This window comes from Takifugu flavidus, chromosome 12 (assembly GCF_003711565.1).
Source record: "Takifugu flavidus isolate HTHZ2018 chromosome 12, ASM371156v2, whole genome shotgun sequence".
NCBI classification, from domain to species: domain Eukaryota; kingdom Metazoa; phylum Chordata; class Actinopteri; order Tetraodontiformes; family Tetraodontidae; genus Takifugu; species Takifugu flavidus.
The window spans coordinates 7583732-7602783 of record NC_079531.1 but is presented as its reverse complement, the minus strand read 5'-3'; the positions used below and the strand labels follow the sequence as shown (position 1 = coordinate 7602783).

The following is a 19052-nucleotide window of genomic DNA, read 5'->3' as shown; positions in this document are numbered from 1 at the left end:
GTTGGTTTATTCTTATACTTGACTTTTATGACATTTTCACTTTTGCCACTCTTGGTTCACTTTTATTGAACATAAGCAGGCTGGATGATTCAAGTTTTTATGTTAAATTAGCCTAGCTAGCCTCTGATAAGTAATACGACTGAGAATAGCTGACTATGGCTCCCTCAGGACAGAGAAGCAACACAAGAGTGTTTTCATGGATAAAGGTTCTGTTTAATAAATAACAACAGATCGACTGTGGTGTGCTTGTGCTGCAGCTTTTTGACTACATTTAAGCTGCCAAGTTTTAAAATGGTAACATGCCTCTCGTGTCTGCAACATTAAAAAAAACCTGATATTGTCTTGATATTTTAGGTGGGAGTCACAGTAGTGGAAGAATGGGCTGGGTCAGGTTAGGGATCAGTTACCTTTTTGTTACTGAAATGTAGCGGAAATAATTAGTTACAATGTTGACTTCAACGATGGAAAGATGATGGATGGAACATTTAGGAGATGATCCTACATCTCCAGCATGTGAAAGTCAAGCTAACCTTTTGCTCATGAAACAGCCTGAACCATCCTGGGACTCTCCGTTTCCACTGCCTGAAGCTTCTACTGAAGTTTCATCCAGCTGATTTGTGACTTTTAAAGCAGTTTTTTTCTTACAAATTAAAATCCTGAATTTGCAAGTTTGGCAATACCTAAAGAAGCTAATTTAATTTACTCCAACTCAGCAAATAAACAGCAAGTTTTTGCTTTTGGAGTTGGTGGGTTAAAATGCAGAGTTGCATAGTTGTTCTGATATACAATATTTAACATACCGGTAACATTAACTCAAAACCAAAAATGACAAAATCTCCCCTCAGATGATTGAGGAAACCCACATTTTCATTTGTGAAATGTGGACAAAACCAAACTATGGACTTGTTTATATATTGTGGTGAAAGTGTCAGTTATAGCAATAAAGAAAATCATGTTTCTGCAAAACAGAGACAGTCTTGGGTTACACACACTTCCCTTGGTTAATGTTGCAGCACACTGGTCTGTTGCTCTGCTAAAATTGCTAAATTTAATAGTATTTTTACTGTTTGAAGTTAGTTATCTTTCTTAAAATGATGAAAGATTGTCGTCCAGTTTCTGTAGGTCACGGGAATGTGCAGAGAGGACTAAAACAAAGTGTCCAGGATTTTCTGTTTGAGAAAGGGCAGGTCTTTTATTTCTGTTTCACAAGTGTCCCTGGGACCTCATTTGCATCTCGGAAGCCTCACTTTCCATTTTTGATCTTCCTCCACCAAAAGGAAGCGACCTCATTTTTCAATGAGATAAATTCCTCGGGTGTTGTGGTGATCATTAAAGTCCCACTCGCAGATGTCACCTTAGAGTTTCACTCACGTGACAGTGCGGTGCTCAGCCGGGGTGGCAGGTGGAGGGGTGGGTAATTGTTGATAACCAGTGGATGTGACTGGAGGTTTTCCCTCTCCATAACTCAACAGCGCGTAGCAGCGTTCCACTAATAGGGAGAGCGGCTTTGCATATACGCAATGTGTTGCTGTGCAGGAGAGAAGCACCCGAGCGCCATCAGAGCCCGTGCATATGATCTTTACTGTCCCTGCATTTCAGTTTGTGCATTTCTGGTTGCACGAGCATGGTTTCGTGCTCACCCGTGCGTGCTTGTCTATTGGGTTTGCGTGTGGCTCGTTTGTGTGACGATTATGCGGCGGGGGGTTGACAGGTAGAAGGTACTGTAAGCAAGACAGATGCATGTAAAGAGCAGAAGAGATGGCAGGGATGGAGGGAGGAAAAATCCAGTGGAAAGATAAGAAAGAACAATTGCCGAGGAGGAAAGAGATGGTAGTCTCCAGAGAGATGCACATGTGGAGCGGAGACACATTCTGCCACCATAAGCATGTTTAAAATTTGAACAGGCACTTAAGAGGGACAGCACAGAAATGCATATGGCTGGAAGAGGCTTGGAGACTCCTGTAGGATAAAAAAACACTGATTTTGTGTGTTTGAGGGAGAAAGAGAAGTGTTTAAAAAGAGAGATAGAACTGCAGAGGAAGGAATGGAGGGGAAAGGAGAGATATAGGCTTCCTTAATGGAGGTGTTTTTGCTTCACTAATTTTAGGGCCCATTTAACAGAGTGTGCTCCTCTCTCTCTTTCTCCCTCTTTATTTCTCGCTCTCTCACGCCATTTTCTGTCGTTCTCTCCCCTCCCTCTGCTCACCAATCTCCGATCTCAACGCTGTGTCCCCATCCCTACATCTCCAGTTAATTTAATGAAGGGTTGCCCGATTGCTTTTAGCATTAATATTCCAATACCAAGTGATGTAAATAATTAACGCACCCTCACTTCATTCTCCTCCTCCCTCCCTCTCTCCCTCCCTCTCTGGATGATGTTGAGCCCCATCTGTTGTCTCTGTGGTGGCACAGATCACTCCCTTAGGACCAGAGGGAAGAGTGGGATAAGAGGGCACAGAGAGAGGGAGAGAAGGTGTGTTTGAAGCCATTAGGCATGTTTTGGTTTGGTGTCGGCGCTGGGATTCTGTGGTTGTCGCGTTAAATCCGTCTGAGCGAACTGCTCAGATTTAACTTTCTGCATCTCGTCAGAGTATATACGGCAGGAGGAAGATTGCACTGTAGCTTTTAAAGGTGCATCACCAACCCGACAACCAAACTTGTCAAAATGTCCAGCAGTTCAGGCTTAAAATGGGTCCACGTTCATTAGCACTGTTGTTAGCATCTGACGACCATCCACACCCACTAGAATGTCACTGGCAGAAAGACGCAACGCTGTTCATTAGAGGGTAAAGCATGACCAGAACAATCGAGAATCTCTGGTCTGGTTGCTATGATAAATGCAGAGTAAACAAATGGGCCATATTGGATAAATGCACCTATTGTTCGATACTGTTTTAGTAGACAGAATGCCATTTCCCAACCATTTAACACACTCTTTTCATTTAAATTCATGCACATCCATTTTTTGCCATCATTCACACTCTTAGCTTGTCCATCAGCAGCATTTTTTTTTCTTCTGCAAGTGTGATTTGTCACAGTTGCTCCTCTGCTGTCTTGAGGTGATGTAACCAATTTATACATACAGTAGAGAGTCTCATTTTTCTTGCCATTAAACCCTGCCATGAATACTAAATATATCGTTCCCTTTCCTCTTAAACAAGCTGACTAAAAAGAAAATACATTAGGATGCATAAAAGACTGAAGATGACCAGCTTTGGGTGTCATGGAAAGAGTCTTTTTTGATGTGATGCATCATTTCAGTACATTTGATCAGTGGCCCCAAGCCATCAATAATAAGCCCGCAGACATCAGCACACAGTCCGAGTGGCTGTGTTTTTGTGCCTACCCCTCGGACTGAACTGCAGTTCTGTCTTGTCTCTTTTGGCAAATCTCTGCTCATTAATGAGAACCTCTCAGAATACCATTTGTCAAACCTGAAGTTTTGCTCAAGTTGAAAATACTCTTTAACTTTGGATGTAGCATCCTGATAGATCTGCTGGTGTGTGTTTGGCATATGTGAAGGCCGCTGGATCTTGTCTCCATTCTACACAATGATTTTTGGTTAGCCCATAGAAAAACAGTCAGTTAGAGCAGTTGGCCAGTGAGTCAAGACTCTAGACGACAACATGGCAGCCATCGAAGGACTTTGTCTTCCCACTTGCCTCCAACTTTCTCTTTACTTTGCAGTGAAGTGTCATCTCTCCTGCAGCGCTCATGGTTAGCCTAATCTTGAGCTTGCAGCAGCCCCTGAGGTGAAGTTGCCAGTTTATTAAATTTCACAACCTCAAGGTGGTCGTGTCGCCTTGTAAAAAAGACAAATAGAGAGTTTGTGGATGTTTGTGTTTGTTCTTTCCAGGTTTGTGTTGAAGGACAGGACGAGGCAAATTGAGTAATGGCGGGAAAGGGTGTCCGTGTTAATGGCTGCCTTTTGTCTGCGGCTTTGCTCACTTTTGTAAACACCACTCAGGCATCACGTTGTGACCTCACCCTCCACCTCCTATTCGCAACCAGCACCCACTTACCGTAAATGTCCCCTTTCTTACCATAGTGCCACACAGAAGCCACACACAGCCACTCCGGCGTTTTTGCAACCAAAGCCATTTTTTCAGTTTCCTTGAGTACTTGAGAGGGAAAAAACACATTAAAGTTTAACTGCAGGAGTGGAGAAAGGATGAAAAAATAAAAATAAAAGGGACTTCACTGCACTGGCGCTCACGCTACTATCCCAGCACAGCTCTCGCTCCAGTGTCTGTGCTTTGTTTCACTTCTTGGCCAAATGAAAAGGTCACAGGATGCATAGGGACATGCAAGGCTCTGGAGAAATTAAATTAACAGGGTAGACAATCAGGTATTGGAGAGAATATTGATATTCAATAAGTCCATCACAGCCGTGAAGAGTCATTCTATCACACGTTTCACACCACCGAGTCGGGAGAGCAAGTGACGCTGTATTAATAGGTTATGTCATCGCCTGCTGCAAAGCCTCCTATCAAAGTCAGAAGTCAAAAATTACGATCGTTTATGCGTCCAAACCTTCAGAAGGCGCAGAGACAAAACCGTAAAAAATGAGAAGAGGGAAGAAAGAGAAACACACGCAGAGTCGGGGACAGATGGGGGAGCTGGCACGCACATGGCACACTTTGCATGTGAGTGCGTGCATGTGTGCGACACACAATAGTGGTAATTATCTTAGCCGTTGAGTGCACGCGGAGCTTGGCAGTATAGAGGGTAGAGGGGTGTGCGTCGGGGAGGGGGGGGGGCAGTCAAACAGTAATATAATCATAGTCCTTTGTGTAAGCAAGAGCAGAGGGCAGCTCAGTGTCAGCTGTTATTGAGTGCTTATCCCCTAACGGCCTCCCCTACACAAAATCACTCACACACACGCAGACACTCACAATGTATAGCTGCTTCTATATAAACCGAGCAGATCTCACTTTCAAGCCTCAGATACACCTGAGTTCACCACAAATCTATCAGCTCCGTACCGACAATGCAAATTATTCAAGCCGAACCTCGTGTCTTATTTGATGTGCAGTGGAGTGTTCAGGTGACAGTTTGACCCTGTAACACAATGCCGAATCACTATAGTAACACATCGCAAGGTAACCTAGTCTATGCAATACAAAGCAGTCCTTTGTGGAGAAGCAAGTGTTGCTAGAAATACATGAATACTTGTACTGAGGACAATATGAGGACTTGTTACTGACTTCATAAGGAGAGTAAATATATCGATGCAATAGATGTTATTATTCAATAATGAGATGCCTGAAGTATTACATCTGTTTACAATACCAATATCATTTTTAGGAAGACAAAAGTGATGAAAAACTTTACTGTGTCATTTTTATTGTTACACCCAAAATCAAGACAGAGAAGGTGAAAATGGAAGGAATGGACCTAATCCTGGAATATTAGTTACCGTAATTTCCGGACTATAGAGCGCACCTGATTATAATCCGCATAATCTAATTTTAGAAAGAAAATCAATTTTGTACTTATACAAGCCGCACCGGATTATAAAACGCAGGTATCCCACGTAGTAATATGAAAAATTAGATTGAAAACATTCAGTACCGGTAGATGTTTTTATTACCGTATGAGACGAGTCACTGACGAGTGACACACAGACAGGTAAGAAACAACAGCCACTCTTTTCACTTGTATGTTTATACAGAGACCTTAAATCCAATTTTTATCACGTCAGGATTTTTTAACTTTTCTTTTAATTTAATCCGCTTAGCAACATAAACAAATATATTCTACCGGGAAATGCTTTTTTTTCTAACGGTGTCTGTAGTGCAGCTACCTTGAAATATACGTTTGTATCAGCTACACATAAATTACGTTGTTTATGCTTTTTTACTCAAACAATGAACAATCTAAAACTCCCCGATGGCCCACCTCTAAAATCTTCTATTTTCATTGCGGTGGCGATTGCTTTTGCCTTCCGTCTGATTTGTACAGCGGAAACACCGTGGCCGCCTGCTCTCCGTGTGTTGACCCAGTCTTCCAGAACGTTTTCAAGCTCGGGCCACCTGCGATGTTTACGTCTAAAAGCTTTTGTTGTCTTTTTGCTTTGGATCAGTTCTTCAGGCGGGCGTCTCCACCTTCTCACCATTGATTACCGTAATGCCAAGATTACGTGCGGCAGCTCGATTTCCTTCTTCATCTGCCAGAGCGATCGCTTTTAACTTAAAAGTCGCATCATATGCTTTTCTTCTAGTATTTTCCACATTGATGAGGGTCAGTAAAAATGACTGATTCACAATAGTTGTGATAGTGCGCCACGAAAAAAAAAAACATAAATAAACCGCACCGTAGAATAAGCCGCAGTGTTTAAAGTGTAGGAAAAAAGTAGCGGCTTACAGTCCAGAAATTACGGTAGTCTTCCTGATCCTTTAGCCCGGAGGAAAGTCCACAGCTGACCAGAGAAGACACACATCTTAAACTTGACCTGTGACTGTAAACACACACCCACACGTTCAAGCACACACAAAACTGCCTGCAAGTCTCCTTAGATATAATTCTTTCAACATGGTCTATTGACCCTCACTCGCTTTCTTCCCCTCTGTCAGCTCTGCGGGGATGGGCTTACCATCCACACATTCTTGATGATAAATAAATCGCTTTGTCTCCTTATCAATAATGGATTCTTCTTTGAAGACCAGCTTTGTGGTGGTGGTGGTGTTGTTTTCCATTCTCTGTCTTTACCCCTCCATTGCGCCCTCTTAATTTCTTTTCCATCTGATTCAAGAAAGGAGTCAGTCAGGGAAAACACAGAAAAGCACTCAGAATCTCCTTCAATCTGTTCAGAGCCCACCTGTTGCTCTGGAAATAGAGCAACAGGAAATAGAAAGAATAACCCCAACACCATCGCACATTTGTTTTTATAAATTTTATTGCTGATAAAATTGGGCTTCTTTTGCTGAATATTCAGCCACACAGTGTAAATATTTCAGAAAACACAATGTTATTTGACTTTGACCTGGATGCACATCAGTCCTGATCACATTGAATTAATCAGAGAACAAAGATTAAGGTCACCTATTAAACAAATGTTTATCATTCAGTAATGGGTTATATCAGGCACAATGACATAATGAATAGAGAAGGTGGAAACAGCCATATTTATAGCACCTTCAGTGCATCAGGGATGAAACCAGGTTTTCAGGCTGCACAGATCAGCTACAAATTTCCTTTATACATTTTATTCTGTGCTGCAATCACAAGAAGAGTGTTGTTCCCGGGCTTCTTCAGTGGGTGTGCTCAGTCTTCACACGCAGGTGAGTAATACATCTCAAGGTGAAGGCTGCCCATTCAGGCCTTTATCACAGAAGAAGAAAAAGTTTAAAAAGTACAAGCAGCCCTGGCTGCACGTAAGCCCAAATGTTTTATTTTAATATTACTCGTGTGGGGCCATTTTGTTTTGGTGCTTTCAAGAGTCTGCTTTATTTTATTTTTTTAAAAACAGCCTATATTGTTATCCGTTAAACATTTTATGACGTGTTCTACAGGTTGAAGCTAGAGAGGCACCGCCTGGGCAGCGTCGTCGTCCACTGCCCTGCATCTGATGTGATGTGCAGTGTATGTTGTATGTCAGGGCCAAACAGCTGCTCCTGACACAGAGCCGTTGGGCACCTGTGTGTGTGTGTGTGCCTGTGTGTGCTCTATATCACTGTCACTTACAGAGACGGAGAAAGACACCGATGTTGTTCCAGGCTGACACTTATCTGACGCCACTGTCCTCAGCTCTCACGGTCCTGTAGGCAGATATACATGCTCTCGTGTGTCGTACAGTCACATCACATCAAACCGTGGCTCCTAGATTCTGGCCCAAAGCCCGTACATGTCTTTCCCCAACCCCATCACCCTCTCTCTCTCTCTCCTGTCTCCTTCCTCTGACTTGTCCCTATCTCTTTGCTCTAATTGATTTTTACGTCGCTGCACAGCGACTGTTTGTCTCCTTTGCTACCCATTTCTACAAATATCAATTGTTACTCTGCGAGTAAGTGTCACTGCACAGAACAGACGGACCAGTGTGAGAAGAAACGCTCAACAATTACTGAAGAACACAGCATGTGCTAATTGGTTGAAACCAGACATAGTGCCAACAGTGAATATGGCGGCCAAGAAACTTCTAAGTTCAGCACCAAAGTTAGAGACTTTGACCCGACCCCCCCGCCCCCCCCCAAGTCTAACCAGTCATGTGTGTTCTGGTCATACTTGACATGGGTTGGGTGTGTTTTAGTCCCATTCCTAAATATCTGCCTAAGCCTCAGCACAAGACCGCAGCCCTGCTCCACTTTGCCTTGTGCTCGCTCTAATTACGCTTGAAAGTTATAAAAATAGACCCAAACTTCGTCTGACCTGTTGCGAGAGACAGTTTTAGTGATTCTTGTTCTATATAAAGGACTAGTCTCCTGCCCTCCTGGTCCACTTCCACAATGTTATCCTCAACAGAGTCAAATGGGGGGTTTTGATGTTTACCTGGAGTCGGCGCTGCCGTGCAAGCGTGTTCTTTATTTCCTGCTCCAGTTCTGTAACTGAACAATGTCTCTGATGTCGTTTTGCTCTGAATTCACGTGAGGGCGAGGTCACGGCGCACACACCAACGCACGTGCACGCACCCAGTCGGCAGTCATGTTCTGCCAACACTCCTTGTAATCCCTCTGACAAATTACATCGTCTTCTCCTCCTCCTTTCTGCTCCTCCAACCCCCCTCCCCTCTGCCCTCCCTCTTTCCAGCTGAAATTGGATTTGGATAAAGACGGCTTTTCTTTTTTCTTCTCTATTCTTTGCGGCTTTGGATGAAGAGGGATTTGCTTATGGAGATTACATGCAAACACGTAATATGCATGCTCGCAGACTGCAGCATGGATACGTCACATTTGAGGAAAAACATCTTCACTCATAAACAAGCCCCTTCCTCCCCGATTCACCACTTCTCTTTTCCCCCTGCCTGGACTATAGTGACAGGCTCCATCGCCAGGGGTCAAAAGGCTCTCACTTTCTTTCCCCCTCTCTCATTTGTTTGCCTCCTCTTCTCTCCCACATGCTCACCCTCTAGAGCTCTTCCCCACCACTTTATCTCTCTGTCCCCTCTGTCATCCTTGTTCACTCCCCAGTGCTGTCTCCATTATTCCTCCTCCCCTCTCCTCTCCTCGTTCGTCTTCTCATTATTGTCCTCTCTGCTTCAGCTCAGGTCAGAGGAGCTGGCAGCAGCACAGTGTGATGTTGACTCCAAGGCCTCCTGCGGAGTACAGCTTTCTCAGAAAACATGGTTTGACCTCCTGCCACTTCTTTCTGAGCAGTTAAGCTCGCGTAATGGACGGGCGCTGCGCGTGCTTGAGCATGTGTGTGTGTAGCTTTGAAGCAAAATCATGCAATATCATCAGAGTAAAAGATAACTCGGTCATTTTGCATATCACATTTTGGCGCAAGGTTATTATAAAACACTGGCTTTTGGAATGCACATGCGTGTGTGTGTGTGTATGTGTGTGTGTCAGAATGGAGTAAGTTGTTGGTGGTATGACTGACTGAATAATTGAAATGTGGTGGGAGCTGAAGGTGTTTAACCTTGAACTCCAGACAAGACAATAATCAATATTTAAGCAGAGCAGAAATGATACACAGCAAAAAACATACACATGTGCACACGCATACACTTGGACATAAGCGTACACTCTCATTTTATACATTCTTTCATTTTTAAATGGAAATTTTAAGTGTGGAATTGGGATTGAACAGTGTATTTCTAAACACTGGTACTTTGGATTCTATTGAGTTCTACTGAGAAGAGCATGCGCGTCTCATGTTTTGCATTTCACAGACAGTTGGTAAGAAGACAGTACCCACTGTCTTCCTCCCCCTCCCTCCCTGGACCACCAGTAGTGATAATGGGGAGGGACCTGTCAGCTCACTTAATGCAGTTAATGTTTTTCTCTGCCTGGGGACGCAAGCAAGCAAGCACAAACACACACACACACACACACACACACACACACACACACACATTCATGAAGTCTTGAAATACACCGTCCTCTCCTCTCTCCGTCTGTCACTATCTCTGCTTCATTCCTTCTCTTCTGCATTTCTCGCCAGTCTCCTCACACTCCTTTCTTCCTCCTCTTGCTGCCTCCTCAGTTTCCTGTCAGTTGCACAACGCGCTGCACCAGCCCTCTAAAATATCGCAGATCACAAAAAATGATGTTCAATTTTGGCTCCAATTTCCACACAAGGTTAAAGTTGAATATAACAATATCAACACCATTATTATTCATGCCTCATATCAACGTCAGAGTCAGATCATTTCCTTCACCGTACTGGAACCATCTATGCATTTTATGAATCTATCTATAGGTATACTTCTCTAACAGCACCTACACAAGCGCAGTGCATGAAACAACTAAACAGACAGGTACACCTAATAAAAATAAAAGGCTTATCGACACAAAAAACCGCATGCCTTTCTTCCTCTACACCCCCCCCCCCCCACCATCCTCTTTCTCTGTCCCTCCCTCTTACGCTCTGTTGCTCTGATGACTATTACCCAAGCAAACCAGAGTTGTGGAGGAATCTTCTATTTCTTGCCGCTCTTCGCTGTCTCCTTATCTTTCCCTTCCTCTCCACCCCTTGTGTTTTCACAGCTCCACAATCGCTCTTCTTACTCTCTCTCTCTTTCTGTTCAATTTTTTCTACCTTATCTTCCTTCCCCTTACATATGTGGATCTCATTCTCTCTCATTATAATGATTTTAGGTTCAGCTTTGCTTGCCGGCCATTAAAGCCAGGCAGCAGCAGCAGCAATGCTCCTTCCTTTTAGTTTAAGCAGCCTCACAAGATGGCCTCAATTTTGCAAAGCACGTCATGCATTGAAATACTAAAACAGCTCCTCTGTTGCTTCTGTCCAAATTTAACAAGTAGGAATTCTGTCGTGCAGCAGAGATGCTAGCACGGACATGCTGAATGACCTTGGCAGATGCCACCTCTAGCCAAACTGCCATAATCTCTGTGCCAGCCCTTGATGAGACCTCCCGTTCATCAGGGATCGCTGTTAAGGCCTGTTACAGTTGACAGATGGACAGGATGGTGAAGATGAAGGGGAGGGGGGGTTGTGGTGAAATGTGAGTGTTGGGAGGCGCAGGTAGAGGCCGGGAGGTTACTGTGTCCCTGTTTGAATATGCCCAGAGAATTAATTTTAGTCTTTTAAGGCTTGCAAAACTGGAGGATGCTTAAGAAAGAAAAGGAATTTAAAGTGTTCCATACATAAGACTTCTGGGACTTCTATATGTTGGGTAAGGATCTATGAAGCCTCCAGACAGGTTGATAGTTGATGCTGGGAGATTGATTTTTCTTGTTGTGTGATGAATGAACATAGCTTTTCTCACCAGTCGACCTGTTGTGATCAGAAATAAAATCCACAACTTTGCTTACACCTAGTAAATTGATATATCAGCCTTCTTGTGAAAAATGTGAAAATAAATATCATGGATTTTGCTCGCCACCTTACAGGTCAATCTGGGAGCCCCTTTGTGCAGATCCAGTAAACTGTATGTTTCCAGTCAGGACTTCCTCCTGCGTAGCTCTGCAGTTGCTCCCACTCCTCTGCACCATTAGTGTCCTGAACAATCTTATTCTCTGGAATCTAGTTTACACTCCTTTGTTGAAGTCCAAATGTTGCCATCCTTTCTCCCCCTTCCTCCTCTCTGTTGACTTTCCTCTCCTCCTTTTCCCTTTCTTTTTTATCCCCTCCCCCTTGGTTCGGCAGTGACATTGGGCTAAAGTGGGACAGAGTGCAGGGGGGCAGTGAGGCAGAAGCGACAGAGAGACAGCCAGGCAGGGAGGCAGCGAGAGCTCCTACTTTGTTGTGGCAGCCCCACCCCCCCACCCCAACCTCCCAGCACGTACCTCTGGCACTCCTGGCCCCTCGGGCGCCCTGCGACGTCTGGGGGACCCGCTTTTAGCTTGTCACCACTACTCTGCTGCACTCTGCAACATCTGTCTCCACAGTTCTCTGCCTTTCCTGTCGTCCCTCATTTCTTTAACTCCTCCTTCCTCCTCTTTTGGGTTTCTGTCGCCAAGATGCCCAGCAACAGCGGCAAGGGCGCATCATCACAGCGGCGCAAGCTGTGGTAGGAATGCGTAGGAGATGAATGAGAGTTCCTCCCCCCGATGGCCCACCCTTTCCCTGCTCCGAACATGGGACTGCCACAAAAGGTGCACTCGGCTGCACACAGGCCTCGCTCCCCTGCGACCCCCTCCTCCCCTGATCCTTAAGACTCGGAGTGTATCGCAATGCTGTTTCTTACATGCTGTGACACCGTCGTAGTCTCACAGAGGAAAACATAGATTTACAAAGGCCAAAGTTTTATTGATTTGTGTGAGAGTTTATCACACGGCACTCACTCTCTGTCTCAGCCTCCCTCGGGCTCTCTCTTGTTCGCAGTAGCAAATGTGCACGTATCTGTGTGCGCATGTGTGTTTGTCAACCCCCGTGCTCTCAGAAGACCCGTTATCGGTATTTTCCCTCTCCGCCACATCTTCCTTTTCATAATAGATGACAATCACACAAAATTTTTATTTGGGTTGTTGTAAATCTGTTCACACATTGTTGTTTCTGTGTTCTCCAGCACAGAAATAAGGCCACGCTTTAGTAGACTTCACTCTGGTCGTGTATGTGTGTGTGTCTGTGCGTGTGTTTGCGTGTTTAAAAGGAATTAGCTATGTCCCGTTAGCCTCCTCATGACTGGTGAGCATGTATGTATTTATTATCTATGAGACTGAATAATTCAGGACCAGAGCGGCACAATGCACCACATGTTGACAAATCTCGTGTATGTTTTTGCATGTACGCATCATTGTCTCTGACCGAATGGGATCCGGAATAAATTTAATCGCGGGTTCTTTTGTGCAGAGCATCATAACAACCATGAGAGACGTGCGCATGCTCTTTGTGTTTATTTTCTTAAATTTTTCTAACCATCCAGTGCATCTTCCATTAGGGCTGCTTGCATATTTACTGTTATTCCAAATAAACCAAACCATTATTAGGGGAAGCAGGGATGAAGACGTGGGGAGTGGGCCGCCGATAAAAACAGGACCGGTCATCAGGTTCCATTTCCGTTGGTTTGGATGAGCGCTTTTTCCATTTGCTCTATCTGTTTTTTCCTGCCTCCTCCTTCCTCAGTCTCCAGTATGACTTGTTTATAGCATAAAATGCGTGCGTGGGCATGAGGGGTCCCACCTTCGAACTGATGTAGAAAGAGAGAGCGAGAGACAGGTGGAGACTACAGAAAGCAGTGCAGCAGATAGAAATCTGAACAGGAAATGCAAAGAAAAGAGGAGACATAGCATGGAGGGGAAGGTTTCCACGCGTGCAGATGGACGTGAAGGTCGACGGCTGGAGCTTAAAATCTAAAACCGTTGTGGGGAGATGATATGTAAAATCTGCCCCCGCTCCGCTCCATTAACCTTCTGTTATTTTGACATAACCTTATCCTAGTACCCACACACTTCTCAGCTCTGCCCGAGTCAAGGTGCCGAGACACTGTCCTTGTGGTAGGACTAACTATTATAGACTCCTTTGAACATGACGAGAGAAGAGATAGGAACGAGTGTTGTTCATTTTCCACTCAAGAAAGAGGGGGTGGGGGTGGAGGAGAACCTCTTGTCGTCTGGTGTAGATTTCCCTTTGTCAAACACATGTCAATTCTTCAGTCTCAGCAGAGGAGAGGAGGATGGGAAAATTATAGCTGCAAAGAAAAGGATGAAGGGGGAGAGGGTGGGTGGGACGGAAGAGGGGAGGAGAAGGAGGGGGGTATTGATTTGACACTCGGGGAATCACACCACAGCTCTGTTCATTTTCATTCATCTGGCCTTGTAATGGGGGTGTTAATATGGCAGGTCGGAGGGAGAGGGCAGGAAGGGGATTTAGGAGGATGAGGGTATTTTATTAGAATCCAATCGCTATTATCCTTCACCTCGCACACATCCATCCGTCACATGCACAGCCACAGACGCACGCACACACCGTCGCCTCGCATACACCGTCGCTCAACACACACGGGGGCATGCGAACACACTCGTACCTCTATAAGAGTGAAGGTGGGGGGGGTTTAATTATCTACCAGACTTAAATAGGCTCGTGGGCTGTTTTAGACACGTGTGTGCGTGCGTGTGCATATGCACGCGGTGAGGAGGGCATTTACACACAGCATGAGCAGCTCAAATGAAATAGCTTTTAGTCAGTGCCTCCTTGAAATCATCTATAATGGGCCCTCAGTAATTATCAAATAAATTACATGGGAAAGAGTGGAAGGGGAGAAATCACAACAGTTCCTTTCATTCTCTCTTTGGCAAACATCACCACTTCAATACGCAATAGGTGGCGACGCACAAAAATACAGTGTGAAAAGATTACAAATGTGTTTTTGTGTATGAAATATGTGGTATCACTCAGAGCAACACGAGTACCTCAATGTACATTTTAAAAAGCGGCCTTTTGTCATATTAAAACAAAACCTATGGATACTTCTGGACAGAGGACTGCCTGTGGGGGCCTGTTTAAGTGGAGCTCTCCATGGTACTGAGATGCTGTGGGTCGGTCTTCCAACAGTTCAGTATGGTTATGTTTTAAGCAGTCTTCACCTATTTCTATCATTTAAAATGTTTGCTTTTAATCAAATTGGTGTGTGCACTCATCCATAGTCAACATCTGATACCTCACATAAGCTTGTTGGAGACCACCATCAGTGTTAATGTGAGTGAGCACAAAACTCTAAGTTTTAGGGATCCATACAATAGTCTGGATTTGCGCTGTTTCATAATTACCGGTATGGAGAAAACCTCATTGCATGAGGTATTTTGTAGAGGATTCCATACATCAAATGTGTTGAAGTGTTGAAGAAAAACAAGCCCATGATTTGATATGAACACAGAACACAATAAAACAAGCTTTACAGTTCTTTTTGGGATTGAACAGTAGTACATCTGTGCTCTTCTCCAGTTATATGTTTCAAAATATGATTCCATTTAATACTTTTTCTTCTGATTTCAGGGTCTGAACTAACCAGACATCACAACAATAAATGTGATTTAATCAAATGAGCCATAAAGAACTGGAGGCAATTCTGAGTCAATAATCACGCTAATGAGAAACAGTGGAGAGAACAGAAGTGAAGAAAGAAGAATAATAAGAAGACACATAAGAAACGTGCGCTTGATTGTCATTTTGACATCACAGAGTGACAAAGAGCTGCATACAGATATATGCGTCACCCTACAGTCTCAAACTGTCTCCTAAATCTATGTTTGCAAGTGTGTGTGTGTATGTGGTTGCCTGTATGTGTTGTACTAAAAAGCCTGCGGTCCATTTAGCCTAAAATCTGAAAAGCAAACCTTGACAATAATGTTCCTTTCGCTCCTCAGCACATTTTTGTGAAAAGAGCCCTTGGTAAAAGAATAAAGTGAGAGAGATGTGTTGTGGTCCTCTGTGGCCCATAACCCAGGTCTGTGAATCAATTACACATCCATTCAGCACTTTCTCACCTCTCCTCTGATCAATCGCCATCATTTAAATGGCTGATTCCATTTTTGCCTCTGATGAAGGAGGCACGCACGCAACAAACAGGCGTACACAGGCACTCCTGCGCACGGCGCTGCGTGCCACTGCAGCGCCCCCTACCCAGCTGCTGTCACGTGAGCGCACGGGCCCTAGCAACAGCAAGCAAGCGAGCGAGTGTTCAGGAAAGAGAATCCTAGTGAGAGCAGGGGAGAGATGAATGGGTAAAGAGATGGGAAAGGAGGGGGGAGCATTAATAAGTGATGAGTCCACCAGTGTGAACTGCTGTTAGTTAGCATTGCTGCAGCACCGCCTTCATTTGCATGGCAGAGCAAAGAACAAACCCCCTCTCCTTACCTTCCTATATCTTTTCTTTCGCTCTGATTTCACGTTACTGCGTTTTCCCACAGCGTTTCATTTATTTCTGCTTTAAACATGTCAACACACGCACACAGTCCATTGCCTCTGATCTCCTTATCCAGCTAACTCTGAGCATCATATCCAAACCTGCCCCCCATTCTTCTCGCACCAGTTTTATCAACCCTCAAGTTGCTATTTGTAGCGTTTGATGGTGTCTTGTCTTGCAAAACATGTCAGTTACCTGAGCAACGTTCTTTTTTTACGCCTCCATCTTAACCTCTTCTTGCACCTTACACCTGAAAGTGGGGTGTCCATTCTCAAGGGGGAACTTTGGAGAAAACATTGATGCTTCAGGCTCCCTAATCCGTTTTCATTGTGTGTGTGTGTGTGTGTGTGTGTTGTGTGTGTGTGTGTGTGTGTGTGCGTGTGTGTGTGTGTGTGTGTGTGTGTGTGTGTGTGTGTGTGTGTGTGTGTGTGTGTGTGTAATTGTGTACCAGAAATCCCACAGACAGACACAAACATGCAAATAATGAGACAGAGAGATGGAGAGGGGCGGGAGGAGGACACACACACACACATACACAGATCAAGCAAGAGCTTCACTGTACTTGGCTTGACTTCCCGCCTCAGGCTGATCAGCAGAACTATTACTTACAGACCTCCTTGCAAGAGAAGAGAAAGAAAACGAGTGCAAAGGGAGAAGGGAAACGACAGAAACGGCGAAAGGTAGAGAATGCAGAACAGATGTCATTGCGATGGGAAGCCAAGAGAATGGGGAGAAAGCATTTGGAGGCTTCTTCCCCACCGTTCCTGAACATGGGATAGTCTCATCCTGCCTCCCACAGCAAAAAGCCAGACAGCGAAGTGGAGTGAGCATACAACACCGACAATAACAAACTCCTGGAGGCGTTGACAGACTAGACGAGAATTGATCTCCTCTCCCACGAGCAGAGGTTTCACAAGGGGAAAAACATAGAGGGAGAGGAAGAGAGATGGAGGAACATCTTGAGGGATCATTTTTTACCCTCTCAGGCCTGGAGGCCTCTCATCCCTCTCACTCTCACCCCCTCTTCCGTCACTCCCAACGGCGTGTTTCTCTTTATCTCCCAATCTCTCCCTCCATCAATCTCCATCTGCCGTCCTTCTCCCCGCAGGATCCACCTCTTCCTCTCTCCACCGCTGCCTCTCTTCTTCTTGTCCTCCCTGATCTTCTGGGTGTTGCAAGTTCAGAGTAAAGGGGCAAAGGATCCGCTTTCAAGGAGAGACGAGGTAGAAGAGAGCAGTAGTGAGAAATTAACTCGGGAATATTTCGAGGCACATGCTTCTCATTCATCCTCGATTTTTCATACGTTGTTACAGTCAGCTGTTATTTTCAGGGTTATCTTAGTGTCAGCATCATCTCATGTCAATGGCTGACATACTTCCAGTTCATGAAAGTAGAGCAGAGATAATAGTCCCCAAAAAGCTAAAATTATAAGCAATTAGCATTTTTCAGCTTAAAGTTAACAATTTAAGCGGCTTCTCATTAAACCTTTGTGCAGCGCCGCTCTCTTTTCCCTCCATTCTTAACCTCCTCAGAAATTTACACTCCCACCCAAGCCTTCACTACTCCTTCCATCTTCCTCTCTGCAGGCATGTTGTGACAGGGTGTAGCACTATGTTATACTAGGCTCCACTCGCCAAGTGCATATTATCCTGTAAGGCTTAATACCCAGGTTGAAGCAAAAGGGAACGCTCGCAAATTACAGCTTACGTCTCGTGGTGCTCAACACAACAGTCTGACTCGCATAAAAACACATGCGCACGCGCAGGCTTCTCAAATAACGCATTTAAGTAAAAATGATAATATATTCAAAGAAAATTAATAAAAACATGATACTCTGTAATAAATAGCATGTAGGCTTGTATAGTCAGAGATATATGTGATATTTATTATTTAGTTCCTGTATTTGTCAGTTTTACAGTATTCTCTCATTGTAAAATCAAATATAGAGATATATAGAGATTTTGTGTGTGTGTGTGTGTGTGTGTGTGTGTGTTGGTGAGAGAGGGAGCGAGGTTTTGGGTTTTCTGTATTCAACCGTATAAAGCACCTGTGTGACTCGGAAGTTTTCTTGTCTCCATTACAACAACACGGAAACACCATGTACAGCAACAAACAGCCAGCATGTTAACAGACATACACACACATACACAGACGCACACACATACACACACACGGACACATGCATCCAGTGACTGCATTCACATTACTAAACAATCCTCAGCATATGACAAACTTTGAAGTGCTCGCCGTGGAAAATAACCCTTTGGGGAAAGTGAATACAAAAAGATTCAGAGAAGTGGAAAGAATCAAACAGTGAAATGCACTCTCCTCCCTCTATCCTTCCCTCTCATCCTCCCTCTCTCTTTCTCTCTCTCTCTCACACACACACACACACACACACCACTGTGAAGATAAATCAGAGAAGAAATGAAAATGACTCTAATCTGCTGTTACCATAACACCCAAAAAAGCATCAATAATTAACACTTACAATAACTCTGAGCTTCTCTCTTCCTCCTGATCTGTCTTTCTGTTGTGTATATCTTATGAGATGGATCGGACGGGGTATGTTAAAAGCTCCCATGTGACCTCCTAAGTGCTCTGCATGGACCTTTTGACAGAATAATCCACTCCTGTGGTTCTTTTTATTCTGAAAGTCAGTGATTTTGTGAGAAATGACCACCCCCTTTATTTGTGTTACTTTGTAATAATAATTTCGAACATTTATAAAACAAAAAAGAAATTAAAAAGTCGATTTTACATCTGTGTCGCAAAACAAGCTCTTTTGTAAATGCATCCAGATGGTGGCAGTGTGATACACCCAACATCTGAATCTCTGCTAGTTTGTTACATCATTTACTAATTATCACCTCTGTTTCTTCATCCCTCCCCTGTATTTCTGCCAGGTAACCGTTTCTTCCTGACCTCTTTTGGCACCTTGTATATCTCAGAAGTGCAGAAGGAAGACGCTCTGTCCACCTACCGCTGCATCACAAAGCACAAGTACAGTGGAGAGACTCGCCAGAGCAATGGAGCAAGACTCTCTGTTATGGGTAAGCACCAAGCAAGTGAGTTTACTTCATGTAAA

The 19052-nt window shown here is 44.2% G+C and overlaps 1 protein-coding gene and 1 long non-coding RNA gene across 2 annotated transcripts in view; one reads left to right on the top strand and one right to left on the bottom strand.

Annotated features, from left to right (window-relative positions):
* Positions 1-19052, top strand: part of LOC130534758 (cell adhesion molecule DSCAML1) — a 65806-nt gene that overhangs the window by 21495 nt on the left and 25259 nt on the right. The window contains exon 4 of the mRNA XM_057049283.1: positions 18871-19017. Within this exon, the coding sequence (XP_056905263.1) occupies positions 18871-19017 (147 nt within the window). The remainder of the gene's footprint in view (positions 1-18870; positions 19018-19052) is intronic.
* On the bottom strand, positions 6900-8633 carry LOC130534761 (uncharacterized). Its single transcript, XR_008952965.1, has 3 exons — positions 8488-8633; positions 7687-7760; positions 6900-7323 (listed from the first exon to the last, which is right to left on the bottom strand). It is a non-coding gene; the product is annotated as an uncharacterized LOC130534761 (long non-coding RNA).